At 35.3% G+C, this 18,473-nt stretch overlaps 5 protein-coding genes across 8 annotated transcripts in view; 2 read left to right on the top strand and 3 right to left on the bottom strand.

Moving 5' to 3' along the window:
• The window catches only part of LOC100645516 (CD151 antigen), an 89,489-nt gene extending 80,000 nt beyond the window's left edge, over positions 1–9,489 (top strand). For both annotated transcript variants that reach the window (XM_012318551.3, XM_003393863.4), the window contains 3 exons: positions 4,848–5,021; positions 6,641–6,802; positions 7,263–9,489. In XM_012318551.3, coding sequence (XP_012173941.1) covers positions 4,848–5,021; positions 6,641–6,802; positions 7,263–7,409 — 483 coding nt within the window. In that variant the 3' untranslated portion in view covers positions 7,410–9,489. The remainder of the gene's footprint in view (positions 1–4,847; positions 5,022–6,640; positions 6,803–7,262) is intronic.
• On the bottom strand, positions 8,191–11,528 carry LOC100648548. The gene is made up of 5 exons (XM_003393886.4): positions 10,818–11,528; positions 10,280–10,605; positions 10,083–10,201; positions 9,826–10,006; positions 8,191–9,750 (listed from the first exon to the last, which is right to left on the bottom strand). The coding sequence occupies exons 1-5, from the start codon at positions 11,299–11,301 to the stop codon at positions 9,568–9,570; spliced, it is 1,293 nt and encodes a 430-aa protein (XP_003393934.1). The 5' UTR covers positions 11,302–11,528; the 3' UTR covers positions 8,191–9,567.
• Positions 11,529–11,565: 37 nt separating this feature from the next.
• LOC100647252 (zinc transporter 9) lies at positions 11,566–15,128 on the bottom strand. Of its 2 annotated transcripts, none has more exons than XM_012318529.3 (11): positions 14,957–15,128; positions 14,126–14,603; positions 13,810–13,996; positions 13,634–13,716; positions 13,287–13,410; positions 13,073–13,211; positions 12,673–12,996; positions 12,356–12,568; positions 12,054–12,188; positions 11,882–11,995; positions 11,566–11,804 (listed from the first exon to the last, which is right to left on the bottom strand). In XM_012318529.3, the coding sequence occupies exons 2-11, from the start codon at positions 14,547–14,549 to the stop codon at positions 11,760–11,762; spliced, it is 1,788 nt and encodes a 595-aa protein (XP_012173919.1). In that variant the 5' UTR covers positions 14,550–14,603; positions 14,957–15,128; the 3' UTR covers positions 11,566–11,759. The 2 variants fall into 2 exon arrangements, with proteins under 2 accessions (XP_012173919.1, XP_003393925.1); XM_003393877.4 differs by having other exon boundaries at positions 14,786–15,128.
• A 1,023-nt stretch (positions 15,129–16,151) lies between these two features.
• The window catches only part of LOC100646216 (homeodomain-interacting protein kinase 2), a 50,240-nt gene continuing 47,918 nt past the window's right edge, over positions 16,152–18,473 (bottom strand). Inside the window, exon 20 of the mRNA XM_020866127.2 lies at positions 16,152–16,268. Coding sequence (XP_020721786.1) covers positions 16,255–16,268 — 14 coding nt within the window. The 3' untranslated portion in view covers positions 16,152–16,254. The remainder of the gene's footprint in view (positions 16,269–18,473) is intronic.
• LOC100649800 (protein YIPF1) lies at positions 16,888–18,432 on the top strand. Of its 2 annotated transcripts, none has more exons than XM_003393896.4 (4): positions 16,888–17,172; positions 17,335–17,717; positions 17,792–17,972; positions 18,043–18,432. In XM_003393896.4, exons 1-4 carry the CDS (start codon positions 16,971–16,973, stop codon positions 18,213–18,215), a joined length of 939 nt encoding a protein of 312 aa, XP_003393944.1. In that variant the 5' UTR covers positions 16,888–16,970; the 3' UTR covers positions 18,216–18,432. The 2 variants fall into 2 exon arrangements, with proteins under 2 accessions (XP_003393944.1, XP_012174032.1); XM_012318642.3 differs by having other exon boundaries at positions 16,913–17,172; positions 17,338–17,717.

Below are 18,473 nucleotides of genomic sequence, written 5' to 3' on the forward strand. Positions count from 1 at the left end.
TTCCTCCGGCTCTTTCGGCTTCAGGCAGCTTTAAACTATCGTTGCAGTTGCCAATCAGCTGGACGAGCATGGATGCAATTTTTGCCCATTATATCACCAGTAATTGGAACATTTTGGATCGATGAGGCCTCGCGAACTGTCGATTATCTTTTTATTCTTTCATCCTTCGAACGAACGCCGCGTTCAGGAAAATTACTTTTCCAATCGGTCTATATGAAAAGTAGAACGACAGCTCGACCAGCTTGGAAAAACTTCCATTCTCCGCAGATTTTCACTCATTTTCGCTCGAGAATTCTACATCGTGGTCCTAAATTCGTGGTATAAATCAAGTAGGTTATATGGTTCCAAATAAGTGGGAAATGAAGAGTAATAAAATTACGTCGAAGGCTTCGTTCTCGAGAAAATCGAGTTTGAAAACTCGTCAAATACGCGTGAATTTGTTTAACTCTCAGATAGAATAAGAATAGATAATCGATAGGAGATTTATGTACGTGTGAAACTAAGTCGAAAACGTGGAATAAAATTTTTCCGTCTGGATCCACGTTTTCAAGAAAATCAAGTTTAAAAATTTGCCCAGTAAACATTAGTGACGTATTCAAATTCCATTTTCTCTAAACTAAGGCCTTAAACGACGAAATTTTATTCTACGTTTCCAAATTATTTTTCAATGTAATCAAGATTCAATTCGTCATATTTCTCAGATTCCTGAAATATTCAAACTCGATGAAACGCTCAGCGCAATTTCGCTACTTTTTATTTTTACCTTATTTTCACCTACATAATGCAGTACCACGAATTTTCGGCCATCGTGTACGAACACCGTTACGTGAAACGGATAATAAGACTAATGAAAGACCGATTACTCGCCGCGAAATGTTTTCTACGTTGCGTTGTCTCGGTCAACCTTTTGCTTCTCCGTTCTCATAGCCACTCATAGGTCTTTAACTCCCTTTCACCACCTGTGCACACTATGGCACGAGCGAATCGTCTCATTAGCCGAGCCCATATACGGCGTTCAATTAAAATTTTTGCCGCCGCCGCAACCATCGGGTAGGTAAATCCCGATAACGACCACCGTGGTATTTTTAAGGAAAGTGCGGCGATTTTACACGTTTACGCGGGAAAAGTAAAAGGTGAATCGAGTAGAGTGTCAGTTTGCCAGCGATCAATCGATAGTTTAATTTATCGCGAGAGGCAGAAATTTCCTTTTGAAAATTCTTTCGATTTTTAACGACGAAACTTGGAGACAAACGGTCGAGAAATTTTCTGGGAAAAGAATTATTACGTAACTTTTTCCGGTTCTCAATCAAATACTATACGTATACCGTTTGAAGAATTTGTGACGAAATTGATGACATTGTACCATCTATTTAATCGCCTCACGATTGCTTTCTCGATAAACTTGTCATCTCTTTTAGTACTTTATGAATACTTTCAAGATTTTACGAGCTTTTAACGTATTCAGTTTCGGCGTTAAGAACTTTTTGTAGAAACCGAAATAAACTAGAATAAAATATTCAAATGACTCAATTTTCTAATTTAACGTTAGATTGACGTTAATTGATTTAAAAATAATTCCCGTTTTATTGACTACTTCCGAATATTTCTCTTTAACGACTGCATTTAATGACCAACTAGGAGCAATATTTATTTGAATCTTGCATGACATCGTAATTAATTATACTCTATTCCAATCAAATAGAAAACGCCACTTAATATCAATAATTACGTAATACTGTATAAGTTTTTACATCCAATATAATAATTGATATTTTAACGAAGGAATCTTGAACCGTGTATTTTTTTTCTTTAACAATTTAAAAAAGAGATATTTCGATCGATCTTATTCCGCTTTCATTCCGCTTTCATCTCGCATCGTTACACGACGTCACTTTCGAATAGAATCGAACCATGTGCCAAGCACGAAGCCGTTTCTGCTCGTAGAATCGATTTATTTGCATTGTCCACGGATATCGGCGGTGATTGCCGTGACCGCGGTCAGTGTTCATGATCGACCGTCTATTCGCTGTCAGCGGTTCTGTCCAATTCTAAACTGTCAATTGCCGTTCCTGCTCGGATGCTGCGGCCAATGTAGTGTACTTACATATCACGCGCGTGTACATTGAATTTAAATTGAAGCGCGCGTATGCACATTGTGTCGTTTTCTATTGGATTGCCGGATTCAGGGAAGAAATTTCCTTCCATCACAGTTTGTGGTATATTTCAGGATCGCCCGAGGAGACTATTCAAAATTGCATAGCAGGAGCATAATCAATAGCGCGATAATCGATTAGCAAAACAGTTAAAATAACGTGGAACTAGTTAACAATGTATTGAATTTTTAAATTACTCTGCTGCCGAAGACAGACAGAAATGTGTGACTTGTCGTGTCCCTTCTTATAGTTTTTATTTGGATAATAGAAATCTAAATAGGTCGATTAACACTTTGACTGCCACCTTGGTCGTATATGACCGGCCACGGTTTTTCTTGTGACGCCACGCTGTCCATTGGTGACCGGAGCGCTTGAACTTCTTACAATTGTAAAAATTGAATGAAAACTGACAGTTAGGGTATTTTGAATATAACCGATAAATAGAAGATACTTTGAAATAAAAAGTGAAATAAACATATGTCGCTATCAACTGTTAGCAAGGCGCCACGGTGGTCATCCGTGACCACCAATAAGATAAACAATCCATTGGGGAAGAATGTTGTCTTACGTCGTCAATTTATTATTATTTTGCCATTATATGCTTTGAATAATAAAAATACTTCCGTGGCGTCCTCAGCGAAACATGTGACTTCGGCGTGGCAGTCAAAGCGTTAACTTTTTTCAATCAGTTCAGTTAACATTTTTCAAGCAGTTTCTTCCTACGAAGATGATATAGAAATGTTTCCAAAGTGATGGGATAGCCATAGGAAATAATAGGCGCGGTATTCCTTTTTCAAAAAAGGTTGCGTTCCTTTCTGAAGAAGTTTTCAAAGTTCAAAAGGTAGAGGATTAGAAGAGACGTTACAGCTTGGAAATGTTCAAGATTCAAAGGGTAACGCGTTTTGCGAATCACGAACGAATTCTTCCTTCCTCAGCGATTCGCCTGGAAACTTTGCGAAACGATCGACCGTGGCCAGTTCCTCGCAGCTTGAATATTCATGCGGACAGCTCGTCGACGCGTCGGGGATTTATATTCATGAAAATCCTAAAACGCTTCGCACAGCGTTTTGCGGCTCTAACACGTAACAGACCGAATTTCATCACAAAGAAAGTTTCGGTTAATTCCGACGATCTTCGTCAGCTTATCGATGAAAGCTTGCCGATGAAAGCTTGCCGATACCATCTTCCGAAACGCTATGTTCCAGCATAATATTCTCCTTCGCGGTCGTAGCTTGTAGAAATTTAAATAAAAAATATAATTGAAAAGTTCTTATCCTCCGTCTTTTTCTCTTAGTTCGTACGAACAATAGACGCTTTCGACTTTTAAACAATTCGTAAGCTTGAAACGAGCTTGAGAAGATTAACGCGAGTTGAACTTGCGAACGCAAGAGTCGCTCTAACAAATTAATTACACGCCGCTGATTCTACTTATTTATCTTTTCCTGCTCTTTCAATTCGAATAAATGAAATTTTGAAATTTTCGAAAAACCGAAAGCCCGAAATAGAGCACGAAACAAATTTACGCGACGACCGGTTAAAAAATTTAATTGCAAACTGTTGGTTCTTCCGTTTTGATCGACGAAGCTCGGTAAAAGGAATTAATTTTGTTTAATTTGAATATATAACGGACCCATTCGAATCTCAAAAAGTTCGGAAATCTAAAATAGAACAGATTGACGAAACGAAGCGGCGACAAGCAAGGCAAATTACCCAGACTTGGGTTTATTTGCTTGAAAATTAGAGGAACTCGATTTATTCGTCGCGTGCCAGTCGGCTGTTGACAAGCGTGGCATAATTTATCGCGACAGAAAGGAAACAGGTTCCGAACACGTTTTCATCATTGGACTCGACGAGTCGCTGTTGCGTGTGGTTATTAATCGACCATTCTGAAAAGTCCACGTTGAAGACTTGATCGTTTCCAACTACGAGAGAATCATTGGCGTGATTCGCGTTTCGCTCGATGGACCGTGTTCGCGCGTGTTAACGACTCGCTGGACAAAACTAGAAACTTCCATGGAAGATTTACGCGTCCTCTCGCGAGTATTAACCACGATTTTCCGCGTTTGGAGACGCGGAAGTCGTTAGAGGCGGATAATCGCAATCGAGATCGTCGACATCGTGGGAGGTACGGGGGCTGGTTTCAGGGACGCAAATCTTTGACGGAAACGTTCAATCCTGGTCCTCGTTCGTTACGTTAGAAAGCCTGCGATTTGATGATGCTTAAAAGCGTTTGCTCTCTAAAAATAATTAATTTTCAATAGGTTAAATCGCGAACGTATGAAATTTCTCATCTTTAATCTATCGATTAAGGAATAATTTGTCATAATGTTACAAGCACTTGTCCATCGATAAAATAGATAATTATTATTTAGTATGAACTGTAAACAGAAATTCAACTAATCGATGCTATCTGTTCAAAATAATTGCTTAATTTCTTTTTTTTTAATGAAACATCGATCGGATACTCTGATACCAAATACTGTCATAGGAATTTTTAAAAACTATTATAACCGATCAATTTGGCTTGTAACGATAAATAAATTGAACGATCTGTCCTGGCAGAATCGCAATTTCGTTATGATTGCAATCAAAATCATGTTGCCGTTACGGAAAATGAAGATAGATAGGTATCGTTGTTATATAAATTGAACTATTTCTCCAATTCCCTTCATTTTGTATTCCTTTTCCCTACAGTACGTGTTCGTGGTGATGCTGGTGTTCGTGCTGGAAGCGGGAGTCGGTGCTCTAGCGCGGCTCTACGAGGAACAAGTTGGCCCTGAATTGAAGATGAACCTTAATCGTACGTTCCTCGAGAACTACTCTATGAGGAGCAGGGAAACTTCGGCGATCGACCAAATGCAGATAGAGGTAAGTTACCGGTAACATAGTGGCTGTCCAAAGCGATCGGAAGAAGCATAGATCGTTCGGAAATTTGGCGTTAACATGACGTTTCCACCTTGTATTCACGTTCGTTTATAGAAATTTCACAATTTTAAGACACACAAAACATGAAGAGATCCCAGGAATCCTTATAAACAAGAACCGTTACGTAAAACTTCTTCCCATAAGAAGAACAAACATTTTTATACACATTTTAATACAACATTTATATTCATAAAGATTCGTTTCTTTGTAGCATGGTGCACGTAGAATGATATCTCCTGAATATATAATTAGTTATTATATTATATTATATATAGTTATATAATAGTTATATTATATATTAGTTATTATATTATATATTAATTATTATGAGATCACAGTCGTAAATGACCTAAGCTTTTTGCACGCTACTGCAAATCTCTACAGATGATCCAGACGCTGAATCTTCATTCACTGTGAAGAGATGCCGCTAGACTTAACGTTTAGATCATCGACATTTCGAATGTATTAAGTACTTGACAAAGATATCTGTTTATGGTACGGTTAGTTCGCTAAAGCGATTTTCTCCTCCCTTTACCTTTCGTTTCATCTTTCTTCGTCACTATCTCTCAACGCAACGTAGGATGTCGTTAAGTTTTGTAGTACGCGAAATGGCTAAAGGCTGCCTTACGTGGTCGCGATATCGCCTAGCCATTTTTCTCCATACCCTGACTACCGGTGCCACTGTTACTTCGCTACGTTTACGACTGCAAATCATCGTTATCGCGTAGCGAAATGGCCTCGAGTTCGTCCTCTGCGAATCTATTAATGCAGCCGCGGCTGCTTGCATCGATCCGATTTTCTATTCTCCCATCGTGGCTGCCCCGCGAGAGGAAACTCGACGTTGTTGTTAATGTTCATGGTTCTTACTTTCGACAGTGGAAAAGAAATACTCTTTCGAAGGAATGTTCTTTCGTTTAACAGTCACGCGATGGAGGCTTCTTACACGTTCAAAGATTTCAAGATAATTATCATACGCGATTTTTTGTTTCGAGAATTCGTTTTTAACATTACAACTCTTAAAGGTATCGTCTCTTTAATTTTATAGTTAGTTAAGTTAAATTCATGCTTCGGGTGATAGGTCTTCATGGCTTGGAAAGATATAATAAACTTGTTATAAAATAAGGAAAAGACGCTATTTTATGGAAAATAGCAGCGGTATGATTTATACCGTTATAATCCACGCCTCAGCATGTTTGCCACAAAACTTGAAAGAGTTAATTATTAAGCACGAAGGTGGTAAAAAGTGCACGTAATTCACAGTTAATAATGTATATTACACGCTGAAACTTTATTAAAAATAATATTTTTTTCTTTTCGGTGTGTAGGATGACTTAATTAATTTAAAAAATAGAATAATAACAAGTAAATAGAAATTACGAAGCGTAACAGCAAACGTGAAGCGTCTATACGAGTCAGAATCGATCTAATCTTCGTCGTCTGGGTTTAACCGAGGATTAAACTTGAAAATATACGTAAATGGGAATAAGTTTAATGTACTTTTCACGATAATGCTAAGTGGTATTTATATTTACAGTTACTTTATTTGTAAATCATTGTTCCAGTTCAAATGCTGCGGAGCCGTGAGATTCGAGGATTGGCTGGTGAGCGAATGGCACAAAGGCGAGGATGTTCTCAAGGATGGAAGCCTCGTCCCAGATAGCTGTTGCAAGACACCGACCCACCTTTGTGGAAGGAGGGATCATCCGTCGAACATCCATTACACGGTACCAATCGATTTTCAGTCGAATTCAATTGTCCCTTCCTTGTTGAAGCACACGCTTTTTCAGTCCAGCTTCAGTCTTCAAGAGCTACAAAGATATGAGCTGTAACATGTTGAACGCCTACTATTAATCGAATATGTGTCGAGTTCGTAGAAAGAAATCTTCCAACATTTTCCAAGTGTAAAAGATTAAACGACAAAGTTGGAATCATTGGTTATTGTTAATTGCAATTGGAAAATCAATTCTTGCGAATTATTTGCAAAATTTTACTTACGTAAATGAAGAAACTCATCACTCATAAATGGGTAATATGCAGAACGTTCAACATGTAAAGACAATACATCCTTATCGTAGTTTCTTTGATACAATTTCATTGCACAATAATATGAAAATCGATCTGTGTCAAAAAATCGAATCGTTACAATGCAACGATCAAATCATTGAATCTGGAAATTCTGTACAGGGTTGTATCTACAAATTTCTGGAGACGACGAAGGACCACTTGATCATCTTAGGAGCAGTAGGCCTAGGACTATCGGTCTTAGAGCTGTTCGGTATCGTTCTTGGCTCGTGCCTGTATATAAAGCTCAGACACGATTTCGACGACTGAGAATTGCTGCAAATCCGTGAGAGCAACAACAACGGCCGTTCCTGGTGCAGATACATGCAGAACGGTGATGGAACCGTTTGATCATCGTACCGGAAAAGAAAGAAGAGGAGCGGTCGTTGAAAAGAGATCCTTCTTCCGACGTTCGCCATTCAGGATTTCCTCCGTTTCTGGCGCTGAAATCCTCCCAGCCTCTCGAAGAGACGGACTCTTGGAATTTCTGTCCTATTCTATCCCTCTCCCAAGGGGAGATTACGTACAAAGAGACTCGAAAGGGAAAGAAACGAGGAAAAATGGAGTAAACGGTGCGTGGCGTTTGGGTCACCGTGACGATCTCCCTCGCCACGGAAATCTTCAAAGACGAAACTCTTTCTCTTTCTTTTATACGTCCCGTGCAACGCGGAATTCAATGGAAAGAAGAGAAGTAAAAAGAGGAGCAACACTGAGTTACCGATATTCGATAACGAAACGGTCGCGAAATCCTCGCTTCCATTCGTTGACCGATTCACCTCCGCGAGGAATCCTATTTCGATCGAATTAATCGGCCGAGAGGAAGCGGATGAAAAGAAAAACTCTGTCTTTAAAGTTCACCGACTTCCTGCTCGCCTAAATGAATCTCAATTAATTCTCGAGTACTGGCCGGGGTCATACCACGTGCATTTTCCATATAAAAGAACCATGACAATTTTAGAAAAAAATGTTTTAAAGAATGCCTATTCCAAAGTGTGTTTGTTCTTCGTCGTGAGCAACTCGTGTGCTCGAATCCGAAGCTTTTTGTACGCCGTTTCTCTTTCTCGAGGAAGAACGGGGAGGCGTTCTTCTTTTTGTAACGGGACAGCATCGATCACGATGCCCCGTTCACTCGCGACAAGTGATCTCTGGCTACGTCGAACGTACTTGGTTTCACTGTCGGCGAACGTTCTTCCGCTCGTACAAATCACGCTGTCTCTTCGAATACTGCCGTAACGAATCCGCACAAATGTTTCTAAAGGTATATACACAAGTTACACGTACGAGAAGGGAGTTTAGCGTTCTTTAGCTAGTAAAAAGTCACAACGACGTGTTCCAGTGGTAGCGATCGAAACACGGCGCTGTTCCTCGGGGCCAAAGCAAGTCCCCATTTGTCGATTAACCGGACTATTCGATCGTCCTGCTTTTTCACCAAAAATAAAAACAGAAAAAAGGGTACCGAGAAACGAGAGAACCGATTGTTCGAGCGATCGCGAAACGATCGTTCTCCTCCTATTCTGTGAAAGTCGACTGCGTTCCTCGAGTTTTCTTATAACGTAAAAACGATTTTGTCCCTTAATTTATTCGACAAAGGACCTTAAAGATCGTTAACCGCAGCGGAAAGATGGAGGACGTGTAAGTATCGACCATTTCGAACGAGGGAACGACGTGAAATTCAGCGAATCCATAAGCTCGGACAGAACTGTAAACAGTGCCTTGACGAGTTAGCGTTTAAGTTCAGAGATATTTTAAATTATCGCCGATGTAAATTCGTGCAGAGAAAACCGCTAGCGATTTGTAAATGTACGTACAGTATTTATTCATATATGATGCGTATATATATATATACATATATATGTATTATATTGTAATATGATATAATATATATATATATATGTATATATATATATCTATCTATCTGTTGCTTCGCAAATCAATACGAGCCTTCGCACATTATTTATAGCAAAGTTTGTCGTGCAACAAAAGCACGCGTTATATCGACGATTGTATGTGAGAATATTCTCTCTCTCTCTTTCTAAACAAATTGCAACGCACTTTGCGTGCATAATTTATCTTTCTTTAATACTTCTTCCTATTTCCTCGTTATTTTATTTATTTAAAAACTTGTAAAATTTATTTGCGCAATTGTTGATTCAACTTAATGCCGCGCTCAAAACAAAATCTAAGAACATATTTTACTATTACAACACGATCGCGCTATATGTTATTTTATTCTCAATGTTATTGTCTTCATTGGTATTACATGTACGTGTACTGTCTGTTAGAATTTAGATCTTTATAAATATTGTACATATCAGACCCTATTCTGTTACGAATAAATATTGAAATCGCACACGTCACAGTTCCTCAGCCAAATACGATATTCCAAATTAAGAGAAGTTTCTTCTTTTCCGAAGAAACTTTGATTCGTTTACCGTCTGGAGGACTCGATATCGTCCGCGTACTTCTCCATCGACTGTAGGTAAGTCAAAAACGAATCATCTTTCGTACCAAGGGAAACAAACAACCAGGCGAACACTGCAAGTAAATCTTTCGACATAGATATCCTCTGCCAACTATTTAAGTCGTCCAGAAGGGACTGAACATTGGTGACCTAAAATAAAATTTCTTTAACATAAAAATATATTTTTTGTGTGCTTTGTAGGTAAACGTGTAATCTTCTGCTTACGTTTTGCCATACGGTATGATTGGAACTGTAATAATGTATCAAATTTAATTGATCGTCAGTCCCTGCGCCGATTTGATGAAGACAGAAAACGACGAGATACAAAGGAACTGCGATCATTGCTTTGTTATAGTCGAAATAAAGCTCACGCAGATGTTCCACGTCGAATCGTGCCAAATCAAACCTAACGATTATGAAGATTTAAAAATTCTGGGAGAATATTCGACGATTTTTAATTTTTTAATACAAAGTAAACGTACTTATCGAATGTTGAAACGACGCACATGGCAATAAGAAAGGAAAAGATGTTTGTATAAATCTCGCAAAACGGTGAATATTCTGCGATGAATTCTATAGAATTATTAAAAAATACGTGCAACTGAAAAAAGAAAAGGTTAGATAAAAGATAAAACACAATGATGGAAAGATTTTCTTTTATAAAGTAATGGGAACATACCATGATGAAATGAGTAAGCGCCATACCGCCTAGAAGGCCTTGATACAAAAGACCTGTATTCTTCCAAAATTGTTGAAGCATAATAGCCACCTTTATAGGCGGTGAATTTTCTTCGTTACGAATATCAACGCTACTTGCCCTTTCAGTTTTCTTGTCACTAGGAAAACCTTTTGTTTGATTAATTTTCATTGTACTAAAACCACCCCTGTGCTGTACGTAAACTTTATCCGTGGTTAACACAGGGAGTGGCACCTGATGCTCATATTTGGTTCGCGCATTTTCTTGCGACCTCCTTAAGATTTCCGTAATAGGCAATTCATTATCCCCTGCAAAGCAAACCAAAGTCATCTGTCTAATTTAATATTTTCGTATTTAAATTTATTAACCCTTTGACTTGGGCGTGAAACATCTTAAATGTGGTTAGACATAACACGATTATTTTTTTCCTATGAAAAGTCGAAGATTTAATTATTTTCATATCGTATCATTTTATCGCGCAATCAAAGAGTTAAAGCATTCTCAACATAAGCAATTTTACCTACTAAATCTCGTTTTTTTCGTTTCGATCGTTCCAAGTCGCTTTCATTATAACTTTTGTTTGATGACTCTGAACTGGATGTTTCCTTTCGTCTTTTATTAGCAACGTCTTCAGAACGCATATCGTGTCTTCGTTTATCACGTCGGTCGTGTCCTCCTCTCTGCTTTTCAACGATCTTTTCACGATTGTCCTGATACCTTTTTCGATCAACATGCTCTTTGCGTCTGTGAAACTTTTTCGATCCCTTTTTATCGGATGACACCTCTTCTGCATCGTTGATCTCTCTTTGTTCTCGTCGAAACCTATTGATCTCTTCGGAATTTGTCCATCTAGGTCTAAGAGGCGTGCTGGTGTTTTGAACATGTGGTGAATGCTCAGTGCTCTCGGTAACCGACGAAGATTCCTCGCTGCTGCTCGAGTCGTTTCTACGTGAAACTTCCGGATTGCTCCGTCGTTTCAGAACTCTTTTGTTCGTCCGATTCATTTTACCGATTCTCCAATGGCGTAAAAATGTTCAATCTTTCTAATATCGCGGTTAGAATACGTCATATTTAAACGTGTCTATCTCACTGGAAACGAAAACAGTTTCATACCCGGAACTTCATAGAGGCAAGTATCCATAGTAACCGTTTGTTGTACACTGTGAGAGATACTTGGAAAAAATCGATAATTCAGGACAATATGCGACGTCCATAACGTGCACGTTAAATGTGAAAAGATTAAAAAATAAGTTAAAAATACGGCACAATTATAGATAAGAAATTCAAATTTATTTAACTTATTTCTTGTCTAATATATAAAGAATAACACAGACACTATATGTATATAAATAGTATGTAAACAGAATACAGCAAATAGGATACATAGTGCAAGCATTGCTATGAAACATTATTTACATCAGAAGGTATATCGTTTATTAGTAGCCGTATTGTACAAAAGTACTTATAAGATCTCCAGATCACAATGTCGAATCTCGGGATGCTTTTTCTACGAGTATTAAAGAAAAAAGTTAAATCATAATGTCAAATAGTTAGAAATCGATATGTAAAATGTTCTTGGTATACCTTTAGATTTAGTTCCATTCTGTCTATCTCTCCACCAAGCGTATCAACAATAGCTTCGCCATGCTTTAACATAAATGCTTCCAATTCTTTTATGTCTGTCATTCCTGTTACTTCCTAAGGAATAGAATAATTTGAAAATTAATGTAATACTTTTTGGACATTAAGCTAGTACCTTTAGCATTTGAACAAGATCGTGCTTCTCCAAATAAGACCTTGTTAATTCCCTGCCGTCGAAGTCTAATTCAGCCTTGTACCGAACTAAGTCGTTACCCATATCGATACCCTTGACATCATAGATTGCTCGAACCTGATTATTTCGAATTCAATTAACTTAAATAAAGTTAAATATATATATATATACTTTTATATATATTTTATATATGTACTATATTTATATATATATATATATATATATATATATATATATATTTATTTATTTACTTATTTATTACGATACAATCATAAAAATATTACCATTATATCTGCTTCTAATTCCGCATTGATTTTATCTAGATCTTCTTGAGATATACTTCTTCCAATTAAAGCAGTGGCATTTGTATGTATTATAAACCCAGCTATACTGCCAAGTAGACCACCAACTAGAAGAGATCCAATGGCATCAAACATGGGGTTTTCCAAATAGGATGTTAAACCCATACATGCAGCTGCACATACAAGACCAAGCACCTATCATATTCAAAAGAACACCTTATGTTTAATAACTGCGATTGTTCCTTCCTTTCTTTTTTTCTTTTTTCTTTTTTATTTTTTTTTGTCTAATAAATACTTACAGCTGCACAATCTTCCATAAGTACGACGTTTACGGAAGGATCTTGTCCTCCTAATACATAGTCCTTAAATGTTTGTCGTTTTTCTCCTGCACCTTTTTTTATTGATTGTATTGCTACTAATAAAGTTGCTCCTTCGGATACCATAGATCCAGCCAAGATAAAATATGCCCAATAAAATGATTCTATTGTCGAAGGATTCAGAAGGCCGTGAATTCCGTGATATATAGATAGACCAGTTCCAACACAAAAGATACCAACCCCAGATATTAAAGAAGATACATATCTCATATTTGTATAGCCATATGGATGATCAGGATTAGGAGTCTAAAATATTAAAAATGTATATAGAGATATAAAGCAAGATTTATCTTAATTTCACATGACATAATTTTATGCATACTTGTACTGATTTATGTATACCATATGCTAATATCAATTGATTACAAGTATCTGCAGCAGAGTGAATACACTCTGAAAACATACTATGCGAACCAGTATACAACCACGCACACAGCTTACATAAAAAATTGCAACCATTGCTAAAAGAAAGAAAGATAAATGTAGTATACCAATAATGAAGTATTTTTAAATAAAAATAAAAAGATAGGACTTACATTACAATAGCAGTTAAAACTACTTTGCCAGATCTTCCAAAAAGACCTTCTTGATCTATGGATTGTGTTTTACTACCAATTTCTCGTCTATAATCTCTTAATCTTCGTTTAACAGTAAATATATCTATGGAATCATAAAACATTTAAATTAAAAGATTTATATCAGTCCTACAAAAAGAATATGTTAATAAAAATAGTGACAATGATCCTGTAAAATGAAAAAATGTCCAGAAGAAAATGAAACTAATCAACTTATCAAATAAAATGTTTTCTAACTCTATTGTAAATATATTTAGGGAAATTCATTTTAAATTATGTCTATATAAAGCAGAGAATAATATCCTTACTTTGCTGATAAGCTTTCTGTTGAAGTTCCTTCTTAAGAAGTTCTTTTGCTAAGATTTCCCGTGATCCCCAGACTTCTATCGCTCTACAAATAAACATAGTATTTTAAACATAACCATCTATTTTTTATTACAATAATCATCTCATCAGATTTCATCGTTAAAATGCATAGTATTACTTTGCTTCCACATCTTTTCTCCAATAAACAGTAATTGGAGGTTCAAACTCATAAGGTGATCTTCTTTTTGTCTTTGGTAAGTTTTCAAGATCAGATGGTTTCAATAAAAAATCTGACATAGCTCTAACTGGCGTAATGAAATTACGTTCTAATGATGATACTCTTTTTTCCGTTTTCTTCTTTTTAACTGTAAATAAGAAACATGTGAATATAAGAAATAATAACAACGATGAAAATTAATGAAAATAAAAAATAGAATTAAAAATCAATAAGAAAGCTTTTTACTATACTTTTCTGACTATGTTTCCTTTTGTACCTTCTGTCTTCAAATTTTGTTGCCCTTCTTTAGTCTGGTTATCATCAGGTTTAACATCTAAATTCCTTTCTTTTAATTGTCCTAAATTTTCTTCTTTTAATTCTATGATTCTTTGTACATTGTTTTGTGTACTTTTGCTGGAATCTATTGTTTCTTCTTTTTGTACTTTTGCTATGACAGATATTGGCTTGGAAATTGTAATAAGAATCCATCTCCATTCTTGCAGATGTTTTACATTATTTGCAGTAAAAATCTTTTGAGGATTCGCAACAATTTGCACCTTGTATCTGGTATTATAATTATATGTTATCAAAGTATTAATATGTCTCCTTGCATATCCTATTTGAAACATGTATAAACATTCTTTATTGTAATGGCTAATATTATGAAAAACTTTCAGAAGATTAGGCACACGTTGTAACATGTTTTTAATGTTAGACCAATAATAAGTATTGCAGAACAAGCTGAACCGTCTAACCTGTACAAAAATAAATAACACTTAATTATTTGGATGAATAGCAATTCTTTTCATATATATTCTATTTTAAAAAATGATTTTCTTTTATAAAACCTAGAAATAGAAATATTACAATTTGAATACATTTAAAAAAGGTATACGCGCTTAAAAAACAAAACATATTTCAGTATATCTTTCTTTACCTTCTTTCACATTCACTTATTTTATACAATGGAATACATTGTTAGTAATATTATACGAAAAGATATTGTTCGGTATCAAATTGATCTTAGCAGAACGTTATAATAAGTTCCCTTCAAACTGTCAAAAATGATAATCAGTTACTTTCTACTTCGGCAGAGATAATAGAATACCTATATAACCGATGATTATTACAAGAAATATCGTATTTTTATGTAGTTATACATTTTTATAGATGACAAACTTTTTAAATCTATTTGAATATATAAATTCTTCCACAATAATAACATTAATTACATTAAAATTAAAAATTGGATCTAGTACAAATATATCCCTATATGTAACTATTTTAAGGCTAATACATCATGAAAGTATTAATCATTCTATTAATTCATTCACAGTTGCTTGAATTACAAAATTAAATTTTTGTTATTTTGTTTAATTATAAAAGGAATGATTTTTATACGATTCTGTATAGATGTTATCTTATATATGTTATATTAATAAAAATTGTATGGGATTTACAATTATATAAATTCATACATATAATTTATATGCGTTTTTATCAATATCTGAACATGTTATCTAACTATCTTTTATCTAATGACGTGTATCATGTAAAATGAAACTATTTAAAAATATACTAATGAATAATAATTTATAACATCAAATGACGAGATGAATCAAATAAAGAGATCTATACATATATGTATGTCCATACATATTCCCCTTTACAATATCAGAGATGTGTTGAGAGATCGCCAATGAGCATGAGTAAAATTTTGGAAAAAGTTCGCTCCACGAATTGCCGCCTCTAGTGGTCAAACAGTTGAACTGTACACACATTTCTTCCTCAGACGCTTTTGGTGGGGAAAACGTGTATATGCATGAGAAGAGGGGAAAGGCATCTTCGGACCGAACAGTACGCAGTTAGCCGAAAGCAGCCCTTCACAATTAATAGCGCTTCGAAAACTCCAACAAAATGCTACGCCGTACCGCAAGCACTTATAAGATTTTAATCCTCATTTTTGCATCAGAAGATTTGTCGCATTTCCATTGATCGAGTCACGAAATCAAATTATTATTAAATTACACAATTACACGAATAGTTATACAGAAATTGATGAACTCGTAAAATTGTACAATTATTGTAAAATGGCAAATTGAATTGAAAAAAACAATTTTATTTGGCGAATCAACAAAGCCATTTAGTCATTTAAAATCCTTCCAACATCCACAATCCCCAAATCCTTTACAGTTCCCATACGGTTAAGTTATAAAAAATGACGAGAGACTCCGTCAAAACTGGTAAGTATAGGTAAGTATTGATAAGATTAATTTTTTAGGAACATAAAATAACACAAGAGATAAATTGCAATAAATTATTTTATTTTTTATTATATGGTACAATCATTTCCAAGAAGATTGTTGCTGCTGGTTCCTTGTAGTATCGTGTTTGTTGTTTCTTCCGTCAGAGTGGCTTTTCTGCAATCAATACAAAAAAAGCAAATTATTTCTAATATTTAACTAAACTTTGGAACAATATTGAAATAATAAAAATAAAAAAATATAGTGAGTAAAGTACTATATTTAGGAAAACCTTCATTAATAGTTGAAATAGATTGTCATTGTCTTTATCTGACTCATTTGTTAAAGGCATATTAACCGGAGAATATAATACTACAAAAGCATTTCCGTAAAAGTAGCTATATGTATGTGTTGAAATATCTCTTTAATTTATTATATTCTTTTAATATTATTAGAGAAATAATATTATTTTTTTATTAAAATATTATAATATGAATTTCATTACAGTGTAAATTATTAAATGTAGAAATAAATAATCACGATTAGACCGCGGATTTTGATGCTAATTTATATTTTCGAGAATGTATAATTAAAGAAGTAGAGTCTCGATAGAAAATGATTTTGCCTATCATTATAGAAAACACGCTGTTACTGCGCCGATACAAATACACATTTCCCCGCTTTTTTCCCACCAAGAGTACACGAGAAGAAATGTGCGTGTAGTTCGTCTATTGGCCGCTAAAGATCGTCATTCTTTGTGCGCATTTTTTGGTTGATTTATTTAACATTGCATCGGCGATCTTCCTACGTACTCATCTCTGGCAATGTCTATACGTCACTTGTGTCAAACGGATGGGCAAAAGTACAAAATAAACAGCTATGGATGGAAGTCAATCTAAAACAAGCGATTCACAGTTCATTTCGTTTCAAGATTTTCCTTCGATAAATCATGAAGGAAATATTGGTCAAGCACAACTGGATGTCAATACTTCCAGTCATCAAGGTTTTAATAACCTCTCAAATGATCCTACGGGAATTGGTATTATCGAAGATCTTCAAGGAATGCCCGATAAAAGTGAAGGTTTATATTTATGCGATCTTTTATTTAGTTTCAAATAACTTTATAACAATTGTTGTTATTCCTGTGGAGGGCAAATATTATAATTTAAGATATTATGTTACATCTGTTACATCAATTTCAGTCTATGCACTGCTTTAGAACATTGTATCGCTTCCCTTTTAGCAGCATCGCATAGCTTTTGGACAATAGAGTATTATCAGAAATTCTTCAACGTAAAGACAGATGATGTGGTAGAAAGAATCAAAAGGTCTATGTTTCCACATGGCAGTGATAATTATTTGATATCTCATATTAGACCAAATCCAGATCTTTATGGTCCATTTTGGATATGCGTTACACTAATATTTTCTATAGCCATTAGTGGGAATCTGGCTGATTATTTACATACAGCTAATTCAGGCAAATATCATTGGAGGTATGAATTTCATATTGTGTCTTATGCTGCCACCTGTATATTTTTGTATGCATGGCTATTACCACTTACGTTATGGGGTGCAATGAAGTGGACCAGCAGTTCAACAAATACAGAGGAGGAATTAATCGAGGTTTGACTTTGCCCATTTATCTTTCTTAAGAGACACTACATAATAATAATATTCAAGGGACATCTTTGTTTTAGTCTTACGCAACACCTGGCCTTTTGGAACTTTTATGTCTTTATGGGTATTCTTTAGCCATTTATATTCCCGTAGCTTTTCTATGGACAATTCAATTTGAATGGTTACAATGGAGTTTAGTTGCACTAGCTACGTTTTTATCTGGAGGAGTATTATTGAGATCTTTACTTCCCCTAATATCAGGTATTACATATAAAAATATACATATTTTAAAAACCATAAGAATAAGTAGATAAAGTAAATTAACTTTCAGGAAGATATAGGATAATGTATATTGTGATAATTCTTGGGATGCATCTTCTACTAGCAACAGGATTTATGCGATATTTTTTTCATGCACCAACAAAGTCATTTCCCATAGAACACATGGAAACGACCATACACACGATAGCAATCGGGAATGATTCGCGTAATAATTCTGGCTAATTATGTTGCCATTTATTCGATTATAATGGATTTGGACGCATCTATATTTTAAAATGAACTGTCGACGTTGTCGGTATGCTTATTTGTTCCAGTAAATACTGACTGACACAATGGAGCGGTTCGAATATGTTTGTTGGACGTTAATTCCGTCTTCGCGCAAGTAGATGTAATATTTATACTATACCTATGAACGAAAAATAAATGAAAATAACTAAAATTTGTCGTATTTGAGGCACTAGTGTTTATTAAAAACATTTC

Source organism: Bombus terrestris, chromosome 2 (assembly GCF_910591885.1).
Source record: "Bombus terrestris chromosome 2, iyBomTerr1.2, whole genome shotgun sequence".
Lineage (NCBI taxonomy): Eukaryota > Metazoa > Arthropoda > Insecta > Hymenoptera > Apidae > Bombus > Bombus terrestris.